Raw genomic sequence first — 26,130 nt, 5'->3', positions numbered from 1 at the left:
GAAACTGTCATCATTAAGCTGCTTCTTGGCACCACTTGTTTAGCTCAGCCTCTTTTGGCATTCAGACCAACATATGCTCTTTGCCCCACCCTGAAAGTTTCAAAGAACAGAAAAATTAAGCTTTTTTTTTTTTTCTTTTAAAACCAAAAACCCCAAGCTGCAAAAAACATACGACTAGAAAACAAAAACAAAACCAACTCTTCCTTTTGGTTTGCTTAGCACTTCTTTTTTTCCCCCTCAATGATTGAAAAAAATCTCTTAATACTTTCTCTTTGTGCTGCTGATATTTCTCTTTATCTCCTCATGAGATCTTGTGTATACATGTGGGTTTTTTTTGTATATTTTATAATAAGGATGTTTTTGTTCCAGGGCAAATCTTAGGCACTATTCAAAGATTATCTTTCCAGCGAATGTTTCTTACTCGTCTTCTAAACAACAACTGCAGCAATGTTAAGACATAAGCTGAAATTGAAATTTCAGCTTCTAAGGTGTTGTAGCAAGGGTAATGGCTGCTGTGGCACCAACACAGTGTTCTGTAACACACCCCTGGATAGGAACTTAGTGTGGTATTTAGTAATTTGTAGCTCTCTTCATTAGATAGTGAGGAGCTGAGGAAAGCCCAGGAAGGAATTTCCATAGAATGGATGCTGATATATGGCTATTCTGAAAGCTCAGGGGGGTTTTTATGGTCTCCTGGTATGTGTTAAGCATATGAACTTCTTTGTTGTTTTAAAAAAATAGTCTGGAATGATGATCAAAGGGAGCCCATGTGTTTGGGGACAAATTGCAGGTTTATGGCGTCCTCCAGTTTTCAGCTACTGCTAGAGGAACCAAATGGAAAGCTGCTCTGCAGTGGCAATGTTAAGAGGAAAAATGAGGAAATAATTTCATATCTACCCAGTTAGAAGCTTCTGATGATGGAGAGCACGGTGTGACAGCAGGTATGGTGGTATTGTTGGCCATGTTCTGCTTTTGAGTCATGTTTCATCACATTTAGTAGCTGTCTTCTGACAGCAGCGTCTTGCTGAAAATCTGTTTTCAGACAAGAGCATGGAGTAGAACTGAGCCTTTCTCACACAAAAAGAACAAAAAATCTGGCACGCTGTGGTAATGTGTTGATGCAGGTTGTGCATTTAAGTCACTTGACTTTTCAGGTTGTTTTCTCAAATGAGTTTTCTTGGCAAATTGAAGTAACTAATGAGATGACTGTAGACCAAATCCAAACTTAAAGATAATTGGAATCTTGATGAGAGATGCTGAGCTGCATTTCAGTTTTGAGAATAACTTGTCAAACCCTGCACTGTCTTGTTTCTTGGCCATCGACCTCCTGTGCCCAGATAATGAGGGAATGGGGAGGGTGAGCATCCAGTGTTCACTACGAGTGGATTAGCTCTGAAGGCATCAGTATTAGCTGCAAGCAATTAAGTTCTGCCAGTGTGTGATGAGCTTTTTAATTGACATGAGCATTCTCTAAAATATGAAACCAAAGTTTTTTCTGGTGCAAAATCCCAGGGAAGGAGTCCCAGCGTAGTGCTGGGGATATCTGAATTGCTGCATTGTTTTAAAGCTGGCTCAACAGTCACTGCAGCATAAATTTTTGTCTTCTCGAGCAAATCCCTCACTGCTTGGTCTCCTCTGACTTATTAATTGGTTTTGCTGGCAGAATAAATTGCAGTTGTGCTGAAGGGCCCCAGTCTGGCTTGGGATGTTTGGATATATTTTATCTACTTGTTTTTGTTTTTCAGCTTGCAGTTAGTTCAGTATGTGTAGTGCATTTGTGTATTTTTTTAAGATTTGTCTTTGTTTTGGAATTGTTTGCAAGACTAAGAGATTAATCTAAATGCCTTCATGAAACGAATCCTTTTGCAAAGGGTTCCCCCCGATGAGAAGTTGTGTTTAAGAGTAGGAGATGTGCTACTGCTACCTATGGATGGAGAGATTGAGAGGATCTCTTGCAGATGTGTTTTCTTTTTTTAAGAACTGTCTATCAGGAGGCATAGAATTAAACAAACATTCCTGATTTCTGTGGGTTCAGATGCAGAACTGAAATTCCACGTGCTGCTGTGTTTTAAAGAAAAAAATTAAATAAAAAATAAAGCCCCACTGAATTACTTGGATTATTCACAACATTTCCTAGAAATCTGGCTGCAAAATACAATACTGGAATTAATTCAAAAGTGCCTGGGTGTTTTCTGTAGCAGATCTGTTCTTTCAGTTCTGTTATGAATTATTACTGAGGAGGCAGGGGAAAGTTTATACTTCCATCTGGCTCTTCATGACAAAAGACAGGCTTGAAATAAGGTTGGAAGTGGGGAAGTGAGAAATTATGGCTGGCCAGTAGTGGAAGTATTTATTATGTGGAAGATGTGGGATTTTTTTGTCTAGTGACTCACCTGCTAGCCACTACCTTGTTTTAATCTTACCTGAGGAAATTTTGGTTCCATGTGTCATCTTGAAGCAGGCTGGAAGCTTAAGCGATGGGTTGACATCTACATAGCATGGGGTCATTACTACAAAAGACCACAAACCTGTTCTTGTTGGGATCCTAATAGTTGCTCTGGAGCCAAGAAATATCATCAACACTTCCCCAGATCTTCTGTCTATCAGTCTCTACCTGTAGAGGGAATGGAGTTGGAAGACACTCTCTAAATCCCATGTAAATGATCTAGAGAAGTCAGCATGGACCATCCAGTATTTCTGAACAGCTATATGCACGCTGACAAAGATGACCTGGTGCGTTCATTCAAATGCTTTGAGGTGTTTTGAATGTATTCCCTAGTGGGGCATCTCTACTATTGTAGTGCACTGATTTAATTTCACATTTATCCAGTTTGCTCAGGATCGAGAATCATGTCCTCTCAAAAACAAAAACACAGAAAAATCTCCTTGAGCACAGCTACTCTACAGCTCTTCTCCAAGCAGTGTGTATAGATAATGTCTTTCTCCTCTCAAATCCATGCTGGAGGCAGTGGGAAGGTGGGGTATCCTGAATGTAGCACGTCAAGAAACATGGAGATGTGGTACTGAGGGGCATGCTGGGGATGGGTTGGGGCTGGACTTGAGGATCTGGAAGGTCTTTTCCAACCTTAATGATTCCCTGTGCTAGCAAAAAGCATTCGGTGTAATAAAGGAGATCTCCTTACACAAGCACAGGAGTCAGATCTGGACCCTTCTTGCCAATTTGTTGTCAGCAAGCCTTAAGCAGTCCAAAATCGTGGCCTATGGACAGCTCCTGAGAAAGTTGGCAGAACCTTTCCACGTGGCTGCTTGCCACAGGGTGGGTAAACCTCCCTCGGCTGAAAATAGTGAGCTTTGCCAGGGGATCTCTCAACTGTGAACCAAAGGAAAAGCTTAATGTTCTAGCAGGCATCCAGCTGTATGCAGAACTGCTCTGTTTAATCAGTGTGGCTTAAAATTTTAATTCTGGAGAGAGCCTTGCATAATGTGAGTTGATAGCAGCCTTCGGAGAGTGGTGCTCTATGGCTACAGAACTGATTTTTTTCTTGTTTGACATAATTTGTTAGGAAGAAGGAGCTTTTTTTTTTTTTATGACTGCTTTTCAGGCTTGTGAGTTACCAAAACACACACACAACCAACCACCAAACCAAAAATGGCTTTGAAGATTGACCTCAGCAGGAAGATGTAAAATCCAGGCGAACATTTACCTGAAAATCTGCTCTTATATCCATACAGTTGCTCTTCTGTCTCAAATGACTTTGCTTTTAGTAATTACACTGATTTAGCTGTGCGTATCCCTGTTCGTTGCAGGGGAATTGTAATAGGTGACCTTTAAAGGTCCCTTCCAACTCTAAGGATTCTCTGATTCTAAATCAGCATGATGCGTGACCAGAAGCTCACCCTGGTTAGCATTTTATCAGTGTGTAGGCATGCAATTTCAATTCTTGTTTCTGGAGAACTGGTAATGCTTCTAACCATCTCCTGCATCCCTTGATTACTTTATCCCTGCCAATGTTAACCAAGTGTAAGGTTATTTGCCCTTTGGAGGCAGCATGAGCCTCATTTTTGTGCAGCATGTAAAGGTCAATATGGAGGTGGAGGCTCCATTATTGTGTTTACTTTGCACTTAACAGAGGGGAATTGGGGTGTTTTCTGAGATGGGATGAATCTACTGTTCAGGAAACAGAGCAAACCCTCTGATAACTTGCAGCGCGGGGGGGGGGGGGGGCTTTAGGCTAATTAAAGCCTCGTGCTCTTGAAAATTAATGCTTTTTGTTAGTTAAAGCAAGCTGAAAATCCCCAGGACTGGAAAAATCAGATGAAGTGGCTTGTTTTATCAGAACTAGCTTGTAGGTAGATATGGGTAATGCCACATCCCAGTGGAGGTCTGTTTGAGCAGCCTGGTCTAGTGGGAGGGAGGTATCCCTGCCTATAGCAGTGGGGTTGGAACTAGATGATCTTAAAGGTCCCTTCCAACCCCAACCTTTCTATGATTCTGTGTCCCCTTACTTTTATAAACTGTAGGACATATATTATTATTGTTGATCTTGCCATAATTAATCTCCCAATTAATCTGAGTTCCCTTTTGAGAAAGTGGATATGCTTCTAGGCTCTTTCAAAACAAGAACCTGTAAAATCCTATGCTTGATTTGGAGGACAAGGTTTAGTGGATGTGGTGGTGATGGGTTGATGGTTGGACTTGGTGATCTTAGTGGTCTTTTCCAACCTTAGTGATTCTCTGAATTTTAACTGTGGCAGAGATGTGCATTTGGCTTGTATGAAGTGCATGGCTTGAGTTGCAAAGAGGAAGGCAAAACATTTGATTTCAGTTTGGGATGGATTAGGATTAGTGACCAAAAAAAAAAACCAAACCAATATCCAAAGCAGTGAAGGTGGAAGGAAAGCCTTTGCATTTCCCAGGGTAAAATGTCTGGCTGAATCTGACAGGAGAGCAGTGCACATTGTTATTGATATTCTGGTGAGGTGACCAATGCTGCAATGGAAAAATGACTGTCCTGCAACTAGCTACCATCTGTGCCTAGAAATTTCATTAAAAATCATCTGTTTTCTTAAATCTGATGAGCTGATCTTGTTGAATTGCCAACTCTGTGCTCGAAAAGATCTCTTCGAATGCCACTTAGCTTCCTGGCTTTAAGAGATTTCAGGAGGGGAACGTTACCATTTTGGAAAAAGAGCAGGGAGCTGGGGCATGGATTTGGCTGAAGGATTTGGCATTGCTGTGCAAAGCAGGTGCTGTAAGTGGGAGCACTACTTTGGTTTTTTCCAGACTTGTAGCTTAGGCTACCTTTGGGAGGATAGTTAAGGGTAGATCTTACCTTGAGGGTGAGATGGCTGTTTCAAAGAGATTGCTTTAAGTATTTGTAGTGTTAACATTGTGGCACTTCAAAAACAAAGGCTGCAGTTTTTGCAGGGATTTTGCCAGAAGCAAATGATGAGCTCTGATTCTCATCTTCCTATTTTGCTCTGCTGTTCCAGCTATGTGGATGAATAGCACAGGAAAGCAATATATCTAAACTGAAGCATAGTGGGTAGATGAATTTGCAAACCTAACCTCATGCTGGCAGATGTTGGTTAATACCATGATTGGCTGCGTGCTTTCTTCTGAGATACACCCAAGGGCTATGATATGGGCTATGTCTGGCTTGGGTTATGGGATGATGTCATAGAATGAATCAAAGAATGGCCTGGGTTGAAAAGGACCTCAAAGATCATCTAGTTTCAACCCCCTTGCTGTGGGCAGGGTTGCCAGCCACCAGACCAGGCTGCTCAGAGCCTCTTCCAACCTTGGGATGTTGTTAGGAAAATAGCTGCATTTTTTTTCCTAGAAGGTTTTTTAAGACCTTGTTTCCTTGGATTCTGTTGCCCTTTCTAGGGAATGGGGATGAAGTTGTACTTTCTGAAAGCTATTCCTGATTTTATTGCTGCAGCTGCTAGGTGCTGCTAACGCATCAGCAGGAGAGATACTGCCACCTCCAATGGTTGCAGGCCAATTCATTGCTCTCCCAGTCAGAGCCCAGGGTTCTCACAGACCCTGTTTTATTTTCAAAAGAAAATAATAATAATAATAATAAAAAAGCTGTAAGTGTAATCATGTCATCTATGTTTGGATAGCTGATAGCAGTAGGACTGGAGAAGCTCTGACAAAATGGATGGCAATAAAGAGAGAGACTGGCATGGATACTGAGGTGGAAGAAGTCAGTTCTGAGCCAGGCATGGTTTACTGAGAGTAGGATGATGATTTAGAGGAGAATGGTGAGGAAAAACTGTATTTTTCTTCCCAGAACCTGCATAAAATGGGGGGTAGTGGCTTATTTTCACATTGCAGATAATGGGCTGAAGCACAGAGGGACTTAAAGTCAAGAGTGGTTCTGGCTAGCTGCAGTTAAGAGGGGATTTTGTTCCTGCAGGATTGTACCTGTTCTTGGCTACTTTTTTTGTTCTTTTCTGTTTCTGTCCCTTATCAGATGAGTCCTGAAGGGCTGAGGGGAATTTTCTTGACCGTAGGTGTTTTTTCAAGGTCTGGAGGGGCTCTGCTGATTGATCTTTACAGCCAACATGACCTTGATTCCTAACTCTGGGTTCAGACTGCAAAATCTTTGGTGTGGTGTTTCTACCTCCTGTTTGAGACTGAAGTGGCACTTTCTGTGCTCAGTCTGACATATTGACCCTGTCATGTATAGTGACACAGTGATCCTTGGGGTGATGGGAGAAAGCAGCTGCTAGGGATGGAGACAACTTTTGTGCTGTCCTTGGAGTGAAGGTGCATCTGCCATGCGTACGCCTTGAGGTGCTCCTGCTCTCAGCAGGCATAAGCTGCTCACATTTTAATACCTGGCAGATTTAATGAGCTGCTGGATTCAAAACAGGAGCGGGTTTAGTGATAAAGCAGACACCTGTCTGGGAGTGCAGTTCCTGTACAGCCCAGGTTTGGGATTATTTGCAAGCAGTGTTTTTTGTCTGTCCCTTGCCCAGGGGACGTGTGGCTCGGCTGCCTTTTGTTTTGCTCTTTCCTCCCCTAAGGAGGGAGGAACTGAGGATGCTTCCCTTGCCAGAGTCCTTGCTGACCTCTGCCCAACCCTGGGATCTTACTCCACCCTTGCCCTTCTTTCAGCTCCTGCACCATTTCTCTCCCATTTCCAGCCTTCTCTGCTTTCAGGGCTTGGAAAGCAAATGTATAAGCTTTCCTGCTTTGTTCTTACCTGAACCTTAATTGCACAGGGATAGGTTGAGGGGGAGAAAAAGGTCAACCATGTGCTGCGTGCTTAAATCCCACTTCGTGTACCTTCTGTCTGACCCACTCAGCACAAAGGATAGAGATGTGAGACCTGTTTTGACATCTTCCCTGGGGCTACCATCTCAGATATGGTTGAGATGGAGAAGCTAGGATCGTGGATTTTTGGCTTACCCTAGGCTGATTTGATCTTTCTTCTGATTTTTCCCTTTGTAGGGCTGCCTGAGCTCTTGTGACATCGGGGTGGTGTTAACACCAATAATGAGAGCTCTGCATTGGTGAGGAGAGGTTATGGTTACTACGTATTTCAGAAGAGCCAAGCCCCAGGTCTAGCATATTGCTTGGGACTGAAATGTTTGCACAGGGGTTGATAGCACTGGCACCATGTCTGTCCTTCCAGGACACAGACTGCCCCTTGGTCCTGGCACATCTGCCAGCCCTATTTCATGCCTGATGGTGGCTGTGATGCCAAAGTCTCTTCTGTGCTCTTATCATCCCCCTTTCTTCTGGCTGTTTTATACAACAGGGATACAAACAGCTGCCTAAGCACCAGCAACAGCAGAGAACTGTACTTGGTGCAAAGTGCTGGCTGTCTGAGCTGAAGGAAGACAGCAGGAGCTTGGATATTTCTTAGAGCCTTCAGAGCAGTTTAGATGGGTCAGTTTTTCTCCAGTCATTGAGGCAAAGGTGGTGAAGGAGGGTTGAGTTTATCTGGCATCCCACGCCTCAGATAAGCAAATAAGAAGCTGTGTAAGAGCTCGTTGAGCCCCTTGTGCCCTCCAAGTCCTTCCTGGGAGATGCTGAGCGCTCATGAGGAGCGCACTGGTGTGCAGCTTGCAGCAGGAAGGGCTGCAGCCCTTGTCCTGCCTTGCAGAGTTCCTGTTTGTGGCTTCCCTTGCTCGCAGTGTTGGTTTTGTTTTTTGTTTTTTTTTTGCAGTGCTGAGCAATTGGCTTGAGATCCCTGCAAGACTCTATGCACTGCTTTTAGCTGCTTCTCTTGGTGCTGCTGCATTCATGTTTGCTTTTTAAAAGCGATCAATATTTGAGAGTTTCCACTGAATCTTCTGCCTTGAAGCTCACTGTCTTTATTGTGTAACAGTGGCCAAAGCGAGCTAATGAAATATATTCCTTTTTGCTTCAAATTAGGCATCAGAGACTTGTCAGGAGATGGGTAGGAGCTGCTGAATAATCCTAGCAATGCGTAAAAAAATAATAATAATAAAATGACGTTCTATAATGTCACTAATTTTTCTAATAGAACAAAGTTGGGGCACACCACAAGAATCCTCCAGCTGCCCTGCAAGAAAGCATCACAGCAAACCAGCTTTGCTGCTGAATGCAACTAGGTTAAACTCTAATTAAAATGTTGCAAAAGGGTGAGGAGTTGTCTGCTGTAATTAAGAAATGTGTCTCTTCTCCTCTGTGCTGTCCCCTCCTGTGACCTGCTGCTCAGCTCTGTGGGGAGCTCCAAGTCTGTCTGTCCATCTGCATCTCCTTGGAAACCACTGCTTTTCCCTGGGGTTAAAACTGCTGGATTGGCAGCACAGTGATTGCCCTGCTGCGTGTGGAGTGGGTGAACACCTTGGGTTAAGGCAGTGGCACAGCTGAAAAATGCAAACATTTGGGGTCTGCAGGCCAAGATTTCATCCAGATTTGGGGTCTGAAAGAGCCTGTTGCTTGGTGGTGTTCTGCTGAAGGCCTGGCTTGCTGCAGGCAGAGCCTTAACTTTTCCGCATCCTTGTGAGGAGGCACAGCTGCTTAGTGGTGCACCTGGAGATGCGCTGTGTGTCAGTTCCACCAATGGGGTCTTAAAACCTGACCACCCCCCTCCCCCCCCCCTCCTCCAGGCTCTGGTGCTGAGCTGCAGGGAGGTTCAGTTGGTGCCAGGGAGGTTCAGTTGGTGCCGTTAGGCCGTTAGTGGCGCTGCAGCTTGGTGCCAGACCTCCCACCCTCCTGCACCCAAATGCAGGCCACAAGCATGTGGCCGGACTGCAGGGCAGCTGTGTTGGACGCTGGCCCTGCTGCCTGCTCTGGGGACCCATGTGGGAGCCCTTTGTCTCTTCCCTGTGGCAGCTGCCCCATGAGGACGCGGCAAAGGCCCTTGCAAGGCTGTGGGGCCGCGAAGGCTTTGCACCTTCAGCCCTTATCGACAGCCATGGGTTCGTATGTGTGCCCGCATGGGCCCAGCGCAGCTCTTGGCAAGGTTGTAACTGCGTGCCCCTCTCGTTGGCAGGGTACCTCAAGTGTGACACGGACGATGGCTGCGAGGCCAAGGAGGAGACGGGGGGAGAGGAGCTCTTTGATGCCGTGAACTCCTCCATCGTTTCAGGGGACAGCATCCGATTTTTCGTCAACGTCAACCTGGAGGTGCCGCCCAACACTGCTGGTGAGTGATGGAGCTCGGCGGGACGAAAGCAGTTCCTCCCCCTCCTCTCTGAGCATTTTGGTTTTCAGCTGCCGAGTTCTTTTGTGTCATTATAGGAAAACCCACTAAAAACTGGCTGCTGAGCTGCTCTCGAGCCACCTGCATCATCTTTCCCTTCCCTTTCTCCCAAAACATGAAGCGCTTCCCCAGTGCATCCACTTAGGCTGTACAGCACAGCATTGGGCTTGGTGACTTTGCAACCACCCCTGCAAAATTAAGATCTTGCTTCTTAAAATGTGGCCCGAAGCCTGGGGCAGGCCTGGAGGGAAATGGTTCTGAGTTTAGAGCCTGGGGTTTTGCAGCAGCAAAAGCAATAGCAGGCTGGTAGCTGGTGGAGAGATGCTTTCCACTGAGCAATTTATTTTTGGTGCACATACTGTCTCTAACTTCAGTGTCATTCTGACACTTCTAAAACCTGGTTGTATGTGTGAAATTTGTTTTGTTTTTCATTATTTTAAAATGTTAGAGGTGAGTTCAGGTCAGTTTTTGCTCTCCAGCAGCTGCTAGTTTATAAAAAGCAAGAGTGCAGAGGGGCTTTTGGTGTATCCCGTGCCTCCTGGGTTTAACTGTGCTGGCTGCAGTCAATCCCCACACCTTCTGCATTGAGGCATGTAGTGAAAATAAGGGGGAAAATGACCTGTTAGATAATTCTGATAGAGGTCAGGTGCCTGCAGTGTAAAGCTGGAAATCCCCTCTTGCAAACATAGCTTTGCATCAGCAAATTTAATGGATATTTCTAGTTGCCTTGCCTTGTAGAGCATGTGAATCCAGGACTGCAGCCATGAGTTGTGTTTTGTTGTGATAAGTGTATTGAGTGAGGCTGGTCCCTGCCCTTGGCTCCTAGAGAAGGTGCAAGCCACAGGACAACATGGCGTTGGTGAAGGTTGGTTGCTTTTGGGTGTTGTTAGCAGACAATTTGTTGAGAAATTGGCTAGTTGAACAGTGGCAACAAAAAGCATCAATTGTGTGTGGGCGTCCAATGTTGCATTGAAACGATCCTCAATATGTCCCCAATGTGTAGAAATACTGTTATGTGCCAGGCTCTATTTGTAAACATAGTTACCTGCTCCTAGGAATTTTGTCTCCAAGTGCCAAATTCCTCTAAATCTTAAACATTTATGCCAGCTGCAGGACAGCTTTGTGCAGGAGAGGAGGGTCTGTGGAGTGGTGTTCGTTGGCACTGGTGCTAAAAGCACAGTGCAGCACTACTCTAGCACTTCCACCCTCTGTGCTTTTGCTCCCATTGCATGATTTTAAGCCCACAGTGCATGTGCAGGTGGTAAAGAAGACCGTGTAGCAAACCTGGCTTTCATAGCAAGTGCAAATCCTGATAGATCTACAGAGTGCACTTACTAGAAATGTTGATTCAGTAAACATGTGCTGTGGTGCAAACCTGTGCCTGACTACATCAGGTCTGCTTTCTGAACCTAAGTGGTGACTTTTTATGGATTATATCTAGCAATTTTCAAGCCTGCAATTTTACAAATGCCATCTTAATTGAAAGACTGAAGGGGACCCACTGCTTTGTGATGAGTCTGGACTTAATGCCTTGGGGTGTGTTTTCTGGGGATAAGGAATGTACGTGCTGTGGATTCTTCTGCATGTGAAGAAGTTTGACTTTCCTTATGTGTCCTCCTGGGCTTTTTGTAAATGTTTTCCCTTCCATTCAAAAGAGGACAAAAAGAAAACATTTGTGTATTTGCCTCTAGCAGTGATATTTGTGGTGGAATTAGTCGTATCCTTTTTCTTCAGCTGTTTGGGATGCTTAAAGAAAAAAATGGGCTTCTGACTTTCGGAAAGGAGACTCCAGCACACAAGGGTGGTAATCTTAAAACCAGGCTTTAAGAAGGAAAGGCGTAAAGTGAGCCTTGTTTGTTTGTTTGATAGTGACCAATTGGGCCAGGTATCAAAAAATCCAGGTTCTTTAGTGATTATCAAGCATAGGGCTCCTCAGAATCCGTGTATTTAATTTATTCTAGGCTGTCAGCTCTTCATCAAAGGTGCTTTTGATGAAGCATCTTCCAGAGTTGATTTCTGTACATATCAAATCAGTCTCTGGACATGGAGGCATGGCTGATTTCTTGGGTGGTTGAAAGAAGAGTTGCTGGGGCTTAACTTGACTTGTGAAAGCAGCCTGAACTGCTAGGGGTAGAGGGATTGCAGCGAGGAAACAATCCTTGTTTTCAATCTAAGTTATTCCCAGAAATTAAGTCTAACTATGCCATGGCCAAGGTATTTCTGCATGTAATGCTACTTGCTTAACTCTGTAAGGGAGTGGAGAAGTTCAGAAATTCCCTTGCATTGCTGTTGCTCTCTGGTTACTTTCTTCTATATCTGTGCTTTGAATCCCTAACCCATGAATGCTGTGCATTTATAGCACTTGTTTCCAGCTTTGGGGAGTGAGGAAAGCATTAAGATTTTTCCAGGCAGTGCAAGACCCTCCCTTGCACAGCTCATTTCCAACTCCAAAATGAGCTCATGCACCAAAGATTCTGATGTTCTTTAAACACGGTGAAAAGTGAATGTGGGAATGATATCTTTTCATCCTCATCTTGTTTTCTTGCTTTCTTAAAGCTGGTTGAAAGAAGCCCTTGAGTCTAAAGGTCTCTTTCACGTAGAATCATTGAGGTTAGAAAAGACCTCCCAGGGTCATCACATCCACCCCACTGTGTCCTTCAGTGTCACATCTCCAGGGGTGGTGACTACACCACCTCTCTGGGCAGCCTGTGCCAATGCCTGGTCACTCTGTGAAGCTTTTGTTTCCTATTTGTGCTAAGGAGCTTGGTATTACCCTTTTGTGCCATGCAGACCGTTGAAGACCATTTGTAGAGAGATCTCCAATGCTGTCTGTGTTGGTTTGGTCCCTGGTGTTTGATGCTTAAAGCATAGTTCCTTAATCTCTGGCAGGAAAACCTTAAAAAGGAGACTATCTGTGAGCCTCTACATGGCTTATCTGGTCATTGCAGTTTGCTTTCTTAGCTGAAGGTGGTATCCAGATTCTCTTTTAGAGATCTTATGGCAAGCTACAAAGTTTCCTCCTACCTTAGCGTAGCATTGGTCCACAATCCAAAAATCTCCCCCTGCAAAGGGGCTGGGTGCTGGCAGGTAATGTTCAATCAAATCACAGGCATGGTAACAGCTCTGCCATTGTCCTGTCGAGATGTTAATCTTGGTATGATGGATGTACAGCTTGCTGCAAGCATAATTGGATGCACTTTACTGTAATTCTGTTTTTAAAAAGACCTCTGTGTGGGATTAAGTACTGAGCCAACAAAACGTAGCACAGCCCATAAAACCCTGACAATTAACCATTGTCATGAAATGCTGGGCTGCTTGCACAGATGTGTTTAATACAGGATAACCTGAAGAAATCTAGGGCTTAAGGTATTGCCTGTCTGATTTTTAGTTAATACTGGCTGTTGTTGCATTGAATGTTGAGCCCCAATCAGTGCAGATGCACAGGCACTAAAATGCTTCTCAGTCTTGACACTTGGGTCCTTTATCCTGGGTGTTTTATTGCTTCCTTGTGGAAGCCAATAAAAACTTATTTTATTCTCTCTTGCCTCTGAGTCTTCCAGCTTGTGTTTTGATGATAAGACATCTGTTTTCAGCAAATGTAGAATTGTGGAATATCCAGAGTTGGAAGGGACTCAGAAGGATGGAGTCCAACTCCAGTATTGGTAGCTCTGCCATGAAGGTGGGTTGTTCTCTGAAGCTGGATGCTTTAGAGTCTCAAATCTGCATTTCTGAGCAAAGATCAGGATGGTTTATAAAGAGACTGAGACGTGAGCTGAGATAGCAGTGAAGGCATACAGTAACATCATACAATCATTAAGGCTGGAAAAGACATCTGAGATCATCAAGCCCAACCCATCCCACCATGCCCATGAACTGTGTCCCTCGGTACCACATCTCTACAGTTCTTCAACAGCTGGTATGAGTGCTGTGCCACTCACAACATCTCTTAACTCATAGAATCATAGAATGGCCTGGGTTGAAAAGGACCACAATGATCATCAGTTTTAACTCTCCTGCTATGTGCAGGGTCACCAGACCAGGCTGCACCACTTCCATGGGCAACCTGTACCTGTGCATCACTGCTCTTTTGGGAGAGAAATTTTCTCTAATGGTCTGTACCCCATCATGTGTATTTTGGCAGGAATTGGTGCTGAGGTCCTGCACTGGGTGAAGTACTTCTTCCCTACCATCCCTGTCCTGGGTTAGGAATCCCCACAGCACTGTTAGAGAAAATCAAGTAACAGAGGAAATCAAGCCTGGTGCTCCAGCTCTGGTACCGGAGAGGATGGGGAGCATCAATGAGTCTGTGTGCAGTGGGGAAGTTTTCTTCTCCAGATCTGTGTTACAAACCATGGATATTTCATACAATAGCCTGAATTGGAAAGGATCTGTAAGGGGCATCAAGTCCAACTTGTGAAGTACCTGGCAGGCTAGCTGTGTATTGTCTTGCAGGCATCCTTGCATGGCTTTGTGGCTCCTTCCCTATCATCTGACCTAGAAGCATGCTAAGCCTTCTGCTTTAGTGCTGTCTAGAATTGCATTGGAGTCTGTGTGTTTTATGTGTAAATTTGTACCTAAATTCCCTTGGAGCTGAGTCTGCAGGTGTTGTTTCAACCTGCTGCTGAAATATCGAACTCAGTGGCTCAACTGCTGTCTTCCAGCTTCATCTGCAACACCCTGGGAAGTAAATCCCCACAAATTAGTACAGCAATTCAGTTTAGTTGGGCTCTGAAGGTTGGCACGTGTGGGTAGCTCAAGTCTGGCATTGCAGTGGGTCTGCACGTTGTGTGGGGTGATGGCACTGCAGGCAGTTGTGGCACTCTCACCTGCTTGGCAGGGCTCTTAAATCATCTAGGCAAATAGCCTTGTGATTGAGATCTTGTTTTTACACCCTGGTGTTTTGAAACAGCTTTGTTTCCTCCCTGCCTTCCCTTTGCTGGACTGTTGTAGAGGGGTTTGTAGTGTTTCCCCGAACCCAAGCACAGTTGGTCAGGGATGGGTGAAGCTGTAGTTGCTCAGCTTTTGTATCATGCATTTCTGCTTGCAGCTGGTGGTTTTATCAGCGGCTTTGGCTGCAGAGAGGTGCCTGGAGCATTTTTTTGGGCTTTGGGGGGCGAGGGGGGTGGGCAAAATCCCACTGGCAACCCAAAGCCAATGGGGAGGCAGGATGTGGCTTCATTAGAGCAGGGATGGGGGGCGAATAGCGGAACACGCTTTACGCTTCACGAGAAATGAAAGCCTGTTCCACCCTCTGGACAATTGATCATTCCTAGATACGGGGAATGAACGGTTTCCTGTAACACGCTCCAGAGGCACGCACGTGCACCGCTGCTCCCTGCAAAACACGGGGCTCCAGCTCACACTCGGCCCCTGCAGAGATGGCTTTTTTTTTTTCTTTCCTAAAAGGGATGAGGAGAAACACTGGATGCTGGCGCCAAGGATATTCCAGAGAGAGTAGCGTCCAGAGACAAGTGGTCTGGGCCTGAATGGGTATCATTCTGCACACAATAGTCACATTTCCTCACATTAATACCAAGGTCCTTTTTATGTCTCGAGGCACAATGCTGACCCACGCGTTCCATCTGATAACTCCTGTTTTAGCAGTTTGATGTCAGGGTGGGATGTTGGACTCCTGAAGCTTCCTATACTCTAATGGAAAGTGGATGCACCGATTGTGCTGGGGGGGATGGATGGCCTCCTTCCCAATTTCCTGGCTGGGGTGTTTTCAAAGCAGCACTCACAAAGCTGAGGGAGGTGGGGGTGGAAGTGCAGGCTGCTCTGCACAAAAGCAGCAATCGCCTTTTTGGGTCCTTTGCTTTGGGACAGCTTCTCCAAAATTTGGAGTGCTTTATCCTGCCAGTTGGCATAGGAATGAGCTTCCCCTCCCCCCCCTTCTAATTTAATCATGAAAACTATTGTTTCTTTTTTTTTTTTTTTTTTTTTGGTTGTTGAAAATTTACTTTTGTGATGTGTGAATGTTGGAGTGCATGATGCCCGAGGGGGTTGTGGATGCCCCATCCCTGCAGGCATTCAAGGCCAGGCTGGATGTGGCTCTGGGCAGCCTGGTCTGCTGGTTGGTGACCCTGCATGTAGCAGGGGGTTGAAATCAGATGATCACTGTGGTCCTTTTCAACCCATTCCATGATTCTATGAGTTAGGAGGTGTGATGAGTGGCACAGTACTCAACTCTATTGCCCTGTCTGTGCAAGATACCTCTGTGCTGCCTTTTTCCAATCCTTCTGCAGTGGCAGGAGAGAAGTTCAAAGGTCAGTTGTTTCAATGCCTGTGCTGAGCAGTATTCAGGTGAGGATTTCCTCCCCACCCTCTCTGAACCAGACTGGCAGCCTGTTTCTTATTGCCACCTGCCTTTAACCTGGTTGTCAGCCAGAGGGATGAACTCAGCTTATATTTAGCTTTCTTTTGCTCCTTAGCCCACTGCCCTCTCTTAGGAATGTGGGCTGGTTGAGACACAACTATCAAAGCTTTCTATCCAACCCAAATCCATCAAGTCTGATGGGAATGAGGCCAGACTCAGCACAGTAATTGTAGAACAGTGAAGAATCCCCTTGAGATCCTGCTTGTGCAATACCTTGCTGCCAGCAAGGAGCAAGTGGTACCTCTGCTACTGCTAACGAGCTCTTCTCCTGACATGTGTTGATGGGATTTAATTTTGTTTTAAAGGCAAGAAATTGTAACAGCAAGAGTGTTTTTGCTGCTTGCAAATCTGCCTTACGCAAGTAGTGGAAGCTTAGATTTGCTTTGGGCCCGGGAGAAATCACCGATACCTAGATGAGATTTTTCATTTATAAAACAGAACAATCCATGCTCAAGTGCTTCCACTTACATCAGATCCTTGCATTTTCTCTTTTTTAGGACTGTGAAAATGCTAATATAGTGTTCTGCTGTCATTTATTAGCCTGCTCACCCAGATATGCTGGGGAGCCTCACGTAGATCCAAAATAAACTCTGCTGACACCTCTACAGCCAAAACATTCCTCATCTGATTTGCTTTCCTACCTTCCAAAGAAAAGATACTGCAAATATCTCCTGCAGAGCTGCTTTGATCCAATGGCTTTAGGTCTCTTCAGGTGTTAAGGGTGGCACTGGGGACCATTGCAAGAAAGAAATGGAAAGGAGATTGTAGAGTCTCAGAATTGTTTGAGTTGGAAGGGACCCCTAAAGGTCATCTAGTCCAACTCCCCTGCAGTGAACAGGGACACCTACAGCTCCATCAAGTGCTCAGAGCCCTGCCCTGCCTGACCTTGGGCATCTTGAAGGAGGGGCATCTACCATGTCTAAGATGGAATGCGAATAGCCTTAAACTTTGGCGTAAGGCTTCTGTGGGTTTGTTTTCAGGGCTGCCTTTTCATAGATCTCATTATGTAGAAGAGGCTAAAAAACTGCAATTAGACTTCATTTGTCTGTGTCGCTATCAGTAATTATATATTAAGGCAGGCAGTGGAACTGCTTCAAGTTACAGGGAATAGATTTCCTGCTGCGTTTCTTGCTTCCATGTATGAAGTTTTGCTCACATCCAGGACCCATCCAGATTCTGCAAGTGGAAGGATAGGACAAAATGGAGGCATGCCATGTTTGTCCCTCCGGGGGTCTAAGTGTGCTCACACAAGGCCATGAGAGCAAGTCTAATGTTGGCAATTCATCACCATTGCTAATGTTGATGTTCGCTCCCAGAGAGCTGCTTGCAGTGCGTTTGCTGCACACACGGATGCGTGATTCCTAGAAATCTGGGCTGTGTGTGTTGCCTTGGTGTGATCCCAGGGGATGCCAGAGATGTGTTGCTGACTTTTTGGTTATCCTGAGTGGAACCTGGAGCACAGCCTAACAGCTAAGGTCAGCAGGCCTGGCAGCTCTGCTCTAACTGTGTGAGAGGACAAAGATGATAAAATGCCCATAACTTGACTGCCTAATATAAACTGGTGCAGCCTGCTTTGTCCAGCATGCAGAACCATGAAAATAGAAATGGGGATGCTATGTGACCCTGATCTCTCTGCTTAGGTATACTTAATCTTGACACTCAGGTGTGAAATTATTCCTGGTAGCAAGGTGTAGTTGATGGTTGACAGGTAGGTGGAACCTGCCTCCCTGTAGATAAGGAGTGAATCCATGCCCTTTCTGCCCCGAGTGAAGTGTGTGAGTGCAAAGGTTGAGGGTGTTGCATTGTTATGGCTCCTCCAAAATTGGAGGGGGAAGCAGTAATACAGTGTCAGGAGGCTGAGGAAAATAGATATCAGGCAGATGCATGCTGGTCTTAGGCTTGAGCATAATTATCACTTAATAGACATGTCATGGGCAATCTCCTGCATGATTTTATCCTGGTTTGCCTATCAGGTTCTTCTGTCTGTGGTAGGTGACATGAAGCCAGATGTTCATTAAGCCAGACACAAACGCTCTTGGGAAATGTGTGTATTTTTCCCCATTCTTCACAGAATCATTAAGGTTCAAAAACACCTCGAAGATCACCAAGCCCAACCCATCCCCATCATGTCCTCTAAGCCATATCCCCAAGTGCCACTTGTTGTTGTGGAATACCTCCAGGGATGGTGACCACCTTCCTGGGCAGCCCATTCCAGTGCCTCACTGCTGTTAGAAGGAATTTCTCCCATACCCAACCTGAACCTCCCCTGGTGCGACTTAGGGCCGTTACCTCTTGTCCTATCACGATTCTATATTGCTGTTAGTTTGCAGTTGTCCTTCAGCAATGCTATAGCATGCCAGTGGGTCTTCCAGATGATAGCCCAGAACTGGGACGGTGATATCCATCAGTCTCCTCTTCCTGGACTGAGTTTGAACACTGCATTACTTTGGTGAAATGATGAATGAGGCTCCCAAAACATCACCTCTATGCCCAAAACAGCATTATTATTTTTTTTTTTTTTTGAGAAGTTTGAATGATTCTGGTCCAACAGAAGTAATTAGATGTTTTTGCTTGTGTTGATAAAGCAGCACTCGGAGCTCGTTCCCGATGAGTACTTGAGAGAGCTGTCAGCAGAAAGGGTTGATATGCACTTGAAGCTGATAAGAGGAGCCAAGAGATGCTGCATGATAAAAGGACAACATAAATTTCTGTTGCATTTGCATGCAAGTGAAGGCGTGGTGTGAAGGACAGACCACAGATACCAGCTTTTAGCACGTGCTTGCTATTGTTCAAGACTGTGTTTTTTTCTCTAGATTCATTTTATGCAAAAGCTGAAAAACCGAAACATGTTTTCTCTTCAATGAATATTTATGGCTTCCAAATCTTCCAGCATACTTCTGCATGTGTAATTAGGCTGTAAATTGAGTAAGTGAGCGCTGGAGAACTACAAATGGAAAAGCCTGAGGAAAATGCTTGATGTTTCTGGTTTAGTTGCGTGCTTACTTCTTAATAATAAATAGCATTTTCAAGATAAAACAGCTTGTGCTTTCCAAAGAATGTGTCAAAAGCAGTAATAATTGGAACAGCTGTGCCAGCAGACTTAAGTGATGCTCTTAATCACGTGTAGAGTGTCCAAGTGAACTTTAGAAGAAGTTGAGTGATGTAACCAAAGCCTCTGAACCATTTTATTTAAAGATGAATGCAGTCCTCTCCCCATTTTTCTCTACTGTGGAGTCAACTCTGTCTCCAGTTTGATTCCCAGTGTTTTAACCGTTTAACTGTGTATGTCACCTTTTGGTGCAAAGTAAATACATCATGTCTGTCCCTGTAACTGTTACTTGGAAGCAGAGACCAACTCCCATCCCACTGTAGTCTCATTTCAGGCAGTTGTGGGACATCATAAGGTCTCCCCTGAACCTCCTCTTCTCCAGGCTGACCCATCCCAGTTCCCTCAGCTGCTCCCATAAGAGCTGTGCTCCAGACCCTTCCTAGTGTAGGACCCAAAACAGAACACAGCACTCAAGGTGCTGAGTACAGAGGGCAGCAGGGCTGAGCTTGTAGTGGGATCATCCTGTGGAGTGGGGTTGAAGCAGTTCTGAGAGGCTGAGACCTGGAAAATCAGGTATGTGGAAGAAACAAATGTCCCATGAATGTCTGCAACTCTCTATTACATCCCTGTACTTTTCCACAGCTTGGAAGGGCTTTTTGGTCTTGAGTAGTTTTTTTCCATGTCACTGTGCTTATTTGGACAAGAATTGTTCATAATTTCAGTAGCTGCACAATCTTGTGGTTTCTTTGGAAGAGTTGGAAGGTGAAGATTTTGAGGGAGAAGGGTGAACAGTACCTGCAGTGTTTGTAATGCTGTAGGCAGCAAAGAGTGGAGGGGGCATGGCAAAAACAGTGGGATTTCATTTGTTTTTTAGTTTATATCACAAGATCTGCTTCATAGACACCCTAAGATGACGTTAACACTATCTTTCCAACCAGGAACTCTTGGACACCTCTGTCCCTGCAGCTCGACTTCATAATGAGTGACAGCTAATAGTCTCTAGATAGCGGTTTTCTTTCTCAAGAGCTCTGTTGCTTTACGCTTTGATTTATGGAGGCAGAGTGGTGAGTTGATGGGACACTAATGTGCTCATCTTCAAGTCACTGCGTGTGATCTCTCACAGCCTGCTCCCTTGGAAGTGCCTGGGTGTTATTGTTGACTTTTTAACGAGGACAAGAATGGTTTCCAAACGAGAGTGACTCATGCAATCTTAGCCTCAATCTATCAAGCAGCGATGCATGGGATTAAATGATTACCTAAAGTATTAAGAATTAGATTTGAGGGGGAAGCAGCGGGGAAAGGGGGTGGGTAGTAAAGGGTAAAAATACATAGGGAATATGAAAAACAAAACAGAAAACTACAGGACTCAAATTGTGGCTGATCAGACTGGTAAAAGGCTGCTTCTGTACTTGGTTTGTATTTCCTATAGGGGAAATGTTGTGAAAATTGAATCTCTGCTTTTTCTCTAGATACAGTCCTCTGCCAGGAGTGATACTTCACCTTGTCCTGAGCCTTGTGCTGCCTGTCAGATGCCTGTGAGAGTAACACTGTTTAACTTTTTTCTTTTCCAGCTGAAAATGAAAGTGCTGGCTGCGTGTTACTACACACATCGAGGAAGGTAAGTAGGGATTCCCGGTGATAGACTTCATCGAGAAGCAGAGCAAAGGATTTTGAAGCACGCTGTGGGAGTGGGGAGATGGTTTTTATTGGCCAGAGCAGGATATGTTAATACCTTCTTCCCTAAATTCCTCAGTCTTCATTTAAGAATACAAAGCCAACATGCTGCTTGTTCTCCAAACGATTTCTCTGTAATTGTTTCACTGTGTTTTGTCCCAGACAATTCCTTGACATGTTAATTCATCACTTTCTCTTCTGCAGCTGCCTGCGAAGGGATCCAAGCATACACCACAGAGACCCGGGCTGCTTAGTTCCTTTCCAGCTGAAAGTACAAACACCCCGTAGACACTGCTGTGACTTGATTTCCTGTTTATTCCCACTAATCAGATCTGCATCCATGAGGTTCAGCAGGAGTGAAATGCATGGAAACACTGGGTTTAGGAGGACAATTGGGAAACAGTGTTTAGTTTACTCTTGAGACAGTAACTTGATAATGATAAGGCAGAAACATGAGAAACCTCCCATAGGCTGTGTTACTGCAGACCTCCAACTATGAAAGTACAAAGTATGCAGAGAGGAAATGAACTGATATTTAATTTCACTTGCAGTCTTGATCTTTGGGGCTGAAGCATGACCTGTGGTGCTTTGGGCTGTCATCTCTTGTCCCACCTGGGCTGGAGGGGCTGGCTGTGTAAACTTGTAACATCACTGATGTTGGCCAATTTAATATTACAGGCTTGTTTGATTTGTCTCATCTAATACAACTGCCTAAGCTGCTTTGAGCTGGTTGCACTTGACTGAAAGTAACCTAAGAACTTGATCACTTAAGGTGAAAATTCTAAGTCCAAATGCAGGATCTGCTTCTGATAAGAAATAGTTGGAAGCTCGAAATATCTTGTCTTCCAGCATTTTTCTTCAGAGCTGTAGGGTTCTTGCAATTCTGGCCTGTAGTTCATGCATGAGTGTTTTAGTGTGCTATAGAGCAACAAATACCAGAGGGGATAGCGTGCTTTAGCAAGGCTAGAGGGGAAAAAATGCCATGGTGGACAAGTAAAATTGTTGTGCTTCAAATGTAGAGGAATTTGGGTCCTGGGTCACAGGAGAAAGCATCCCTAGAAGAAAAAGAGTTCAGTCAGATGTTTTATGTGCAGAGAGACACTTCTCTTCAGGACTGTCCCTGTCCTCTGATGATAGTCCATGGCTCTTGCCTCCCTTGAGGAGTGCTGGAAAGGCAATGCATGTCTTGGACAAGTTTGGTATGTCCCTTGATGGGTGCGCAGGGAATCTGCTCACAGTCTGAATTACTTAATCACCATCTCAGTATGCTTCTGAGGAAACATCTGTGAGTATCTGGCAGCAGCAGGGGTGGAACTGTGCTCAGGACAATGTGGTTTTGGGGAACACCTTCTCCTGAGGTTTTTGCAGCCCTCTGTAAGTGGACTTTGTCTATGGAGCAGCAGGCCAGCAGATGACGTTGATTTTGGGTCGTCTTGATAAGTGTTGAAAGCTTTGTTTTGCATGGATTGTGTACTGCTTGGTCTAATGGATGTTGGCCAAGGGTCCTGCTTGTGTGATGTTAGGGGAGGCTGTTTCCAGTGCATTCTTATTCCTGAAATGACAGCCTCTCTTCTTGCTATGATGCACTGTACAGCTTTGCAATTAGGGATACGCGTACTATTAAAATGACTATTGAGTAGCTGTCTTGAGTTTCTTGCTAGGAAGTTTCCACCATGCAGTATCCTGGTGTGACTTGACTATCTGGCTAAAAATATTTGTGAAGGAGTAGTCATTAATTTCTCTTCAAAACAGTGGGTGTCCTGCCTGAAACAGGTTCTGTTTGAGCTATCTCTGAGGTGTTGCTGTACCAGCAATTCAACTAATTTGCTCTTGCTTTGTCTCAGCTGGTGAGCAATGTATTTATATCCTCTCATAGTGGCATGCTGCCTTGCAGTGTTCTGTGTGTATATCTTAGTGTTATAGGAGTGGTAATAGGGGTAGTTATTGTGCTTATTTCATATAATAGAACAGGAGCAGCGGAATAAAGCAGGGGTGTAGTATGGAAAATTATTTACAGAAGGCATTGCTAGAAGATTGTTGCAGAGCTGGAGTTATAGAATCAAAGAATCCTTAAAGTTGGAAGAGACCTCTGAAGTTCATCTTGTCCATCTCTCCTGCAGTGAACAGGGATGGTACAGCTAGATCAGGCTGCCCAGGGCCTGATCCAGCCTTACCTTGAAAGTCTCCAGGGACAGGGCATCAACCACATCTCTGGGCAGCCTGTTCCAATGCCTCACCACCCTCATTGTAAAAACTTTCCTTATATCCAACTTACATCTACCTTCTTTAAGCTTGAATCATTTCCCCTTGTTCTATCACCACAGACCCAACTAAAAGCCTGGGCTTTCAGGGCTGACTCATTTCTCCCCCTCCTATCCACCAGTACCCCCAGTTCTTTTTTGGCAGGGCTGTGCTCGATCTTTTCATCCCCAAGCTTGTAGTGATGATTGCCTCGACCCATGTGCAAGGTCTTGCATTTGAGTCAAATCCTCATGACTTGCATCAAGGCTGCTGACATTGGTGTCCTAACACAGCAAGCAAATGCTGCTGTCCTGTGCAGATCAGTGGAGGATCGGCGTTGATTGACGTGATGTGGGCAGATAATAGCCATCTGCTGAATGCCTCTGATTCATTTCTGTTATCTATCAGCCAACTTCTTGCTTTCATGATTCTGTTGCTGATGACTTCTCTCAAGCATGTGAGAAATTGATGACATGAAAACTTTTGCTTTCTTGAGACCATCTTGATGCTGCAGCATTCCAATTGTCCTTAACTTTCTTATACTTCCTTTGCTCCATATTCTTCTGTTTTTGTTAAATCATAAAATCCAGAAGGCTGGAAGAGACCTCTGAGACCACCAAGTCCAACCCCAAACCATCCCCACTGTGGTCACTGACTGTGGCTGCAAGTGCCCCCATCCCCATGGTTCTTGGACACCTCCAGGGACAGTGACTCCACCACCTCCCTGTGCCAGTGCCTGACTGCTCTTTAGGAAAAGTTGTTTCACAAAATCCACCTAGAACCTCCTCTAAATCCTCTGTAGACTGTTTAATCTTTCCACTGTTTGAACATCCATCCTAGGTTGGACTCTGTGCTAAACAAGCCAGAACAGGACGCCTTTGAGAGAAGTTCTTGTCACCTGGTGAACTCATGAGCACAAATATTACGGGTGGTGATAGGTATTTAACCTGCTTTCATGCAGTGATAGCCTAAGATGGATTGGCCACTTGCAGTTCTACCACCTCCCACCTTAGGTGGGATGGTGACATAGCTGTGTCACTGTCTCCTCTCCTAAGAGCAGATGGCAGTAAAGCCTCGGGGGTGGCAATGAAATCCTTCAGAGAATCCTCAGTCTCAGTCCTCCAAGGCTGTGTAAGAAATGATTGATGCAAAGTAAAACAGTGTTAATTGCAATGGATGTGTACTGACAACTTGATAGTTGCTGCGATAATTACAGTAATTAGTGAGATATTAGCATTTTTCTTAGTGTCTAGCCTATAAATGGAAAAGGTGGAGTGGGTATATGTGAGAGGAAGGGACTCAAGCAGTATAGTGGTCCCTATATCAGGGGGAGCAATGAGCCAAGGTCTTTGTTGTGCAGGCAGCATGGTTTCAGTTTTATTAAAGCAATTTGGAGTGTATATCTTACTGAGGTTAAGGGGAGTTGTAGAATCAAATGCATCTTTAAAATCCGGTCCGCCGACTCATAATGTCTTGTCTAGCTTCCTGTGGGATGGAAGATCCATATAATGAAATGCAAGTCCTATTTCCTTGTTTTATCTCAAGCTGTTGAAGGGTAGGACAGGACTGTCAGTCCTTGATTCACTACTGAGAGTGTTAACTGCGTGCGTGGATTTCTAAGAACTGTGAAATGGGAACAACAAAATCTGCAGTTTGATAATTCAATTAACAAATGTCATACCTGACAAATGAAGAAAGGAATTGAGCTTCTGTAATACAGCGTGGTTGTTTCTTCCATTTCAAGGTCTGCGAGTCTGACTGGGACAGCAGACAGAGCCAGCAGAGTTGAGGCAGTACTGGCCTTTTCTTGCCATCTGGTTTTCCTCCTCTCACACACTGATTCAAAGCTAAATGTTATGTGGAGAGGAAGAAAATTTCCTTGGGACAACACTAAGAATGTAGGAAGAATAAAAAGACACTGGGCTGCATGGGATTTCCGTATCTCCCTCTCCAAGCTCCTGAATTAGGAAGACTTGGAGAGATGGCTCTTTGGGAAGAGCTGACATAGGATGCCTAGAGATGCACGCTAGTAGTTCTTTACTCTGCTGAGCTGGGACTTGATTTCTTCCTGACAGCTTTGCCCGTGTCATTGCAAACATGTTGAATTGTTTAAACCAGAAGAAGGCTTAAGACGGTACCATAAGCAGGCTATCTTTTATCTTAGGAAATGAAATTGGTTTATTTATTCATCACTGCATTCAACATCAGGGTGGAAGCTGTGACCAGGCAATCACCCATGGAGACTCAATTAGCATAAGCCTCAAAATTGCCTTTTAATGCATTAACAATATAAAAAAAAAAAAACAAACTACTTTTGCAATGTGATCTGAAAAAAGTGATTCTAAAATCATTGGTTTGTTGACAGTAATATCAGAAAAAGCTGTTGTCTTGTGAACTACAAAACCTTACTCCTTTGTCTGGTATTGGTACACCTATCTAATGCTGTTATGTCTTCTTAATACAGTACCTGAAATTAAAGAATTTTGAGGAAGAAGTCAGAGCCCACAGAGACCTGGATGGGTTCTTGGCCAGAGCCAGCATCATCCTTGATGAAACAGCCACCTCTTTGGATGACGTCCTTCGAGAGATGCTGAAACATTTTGCTGAAGACCCCGAGAACACGGAGCCAAGCTGTAACTTTGAAAAAATCATGAGCACTTTATTCACAGATTCAGGGACCCCGCGAGAAGGGAATGGTAATCCATACTTGATTAGTTTCCAGATAACAGTTATTAGCCATCCTTTTCATTGGTGGCGTGTTGACCACTCACTAATGCATGCTTCCCAAATGTGCATGTTGCATGCAGTGCTGGGGGTTATTTTGGTCAGCTAGGCTGAAGGGCCTCGTCTCCAAAGTTTTGTTTAAGTGGAATTTTGTCACTGTTCCATTTAGATGCACTAATGCTCTGCTGAGGGAGAGGTCTCCAGCACTGGAATTTCCTGTCAGTTGGACAATCACATTAGGAGTGACTGTCCTTAGAAAAGTGTCAGATGTTCTTCTGCAGGGAGATGCTTTCTAGTGTCAGAAGTGGCTCCTTTTGCCTTGTGATTCTCCAATTGAATTCACACAGGCTGAGGAATTCTGAGTTGAATGAGCAGTTCTTTGGGGGGAAGGCTGAGCCTTCACATTGACCCTA

At 44.7% G+C, this 26,130-nt stretch overlaps 2 protein-coding genes across 7 annotated transcripts in view; one reads left to right on the top strand and one right to left on the bottom strand.

Annotated features, from left to right (window-relative positions):
- The window catches only part of PTPRA (protein tyrosine phosphatase receptor type A), a 553,533-nt gene that overhangs the window by 163,443 nt on the left and 363,960 nt on the right, over positions 1–26,130 (bottom strand). The window lies entirely within an intron of this gene.
- Positions 1–26,130, top strand: part of SLC4A11 (solute carrier family 4 member 11) — a 134,258-nt gene that overhangs the window by 57,008 nt on the left and 51,120 nt on the right. For all 6 annotated transcript variants that reach the window (XM_048943620.1, XM_048943619.1, XM_048943622.1 and 3 more), the window contains 3 exons: positions 9,444–9,596; positions 20,650–20,696; positions 25,458–25,689. In XM_048943620.1, the coding sequence (XP_048799577.1) occupies positions 9,444–9,596; positions 20,650–20,696; positions 25,458–25,689 (432 nt within the window). The remainder of the gene's footprint in view (positions 1–9,443; positions 9,597–20,649; positions 20,697–25,457; positions 25,690–26,130) is intronic.

Source organism: Lagopus muta, chromosome 4 (assembly GCF_023343835.1).
Source record: "Lagopus muta isolate bLagMut1 chromosome 4, bLagMut1 primary, whole genome shotgun sequence".
Lineage (NCBI taxonomy): Eukaryota > Metazoa > Chordata > Aves > Galliformes > Phasianidae > Lagopus > Lagopus muta.
Note: the sequence above shows the minus strand (reverse complement) of the source record. Positions and strands in the feature narration are given on the sequence as shown.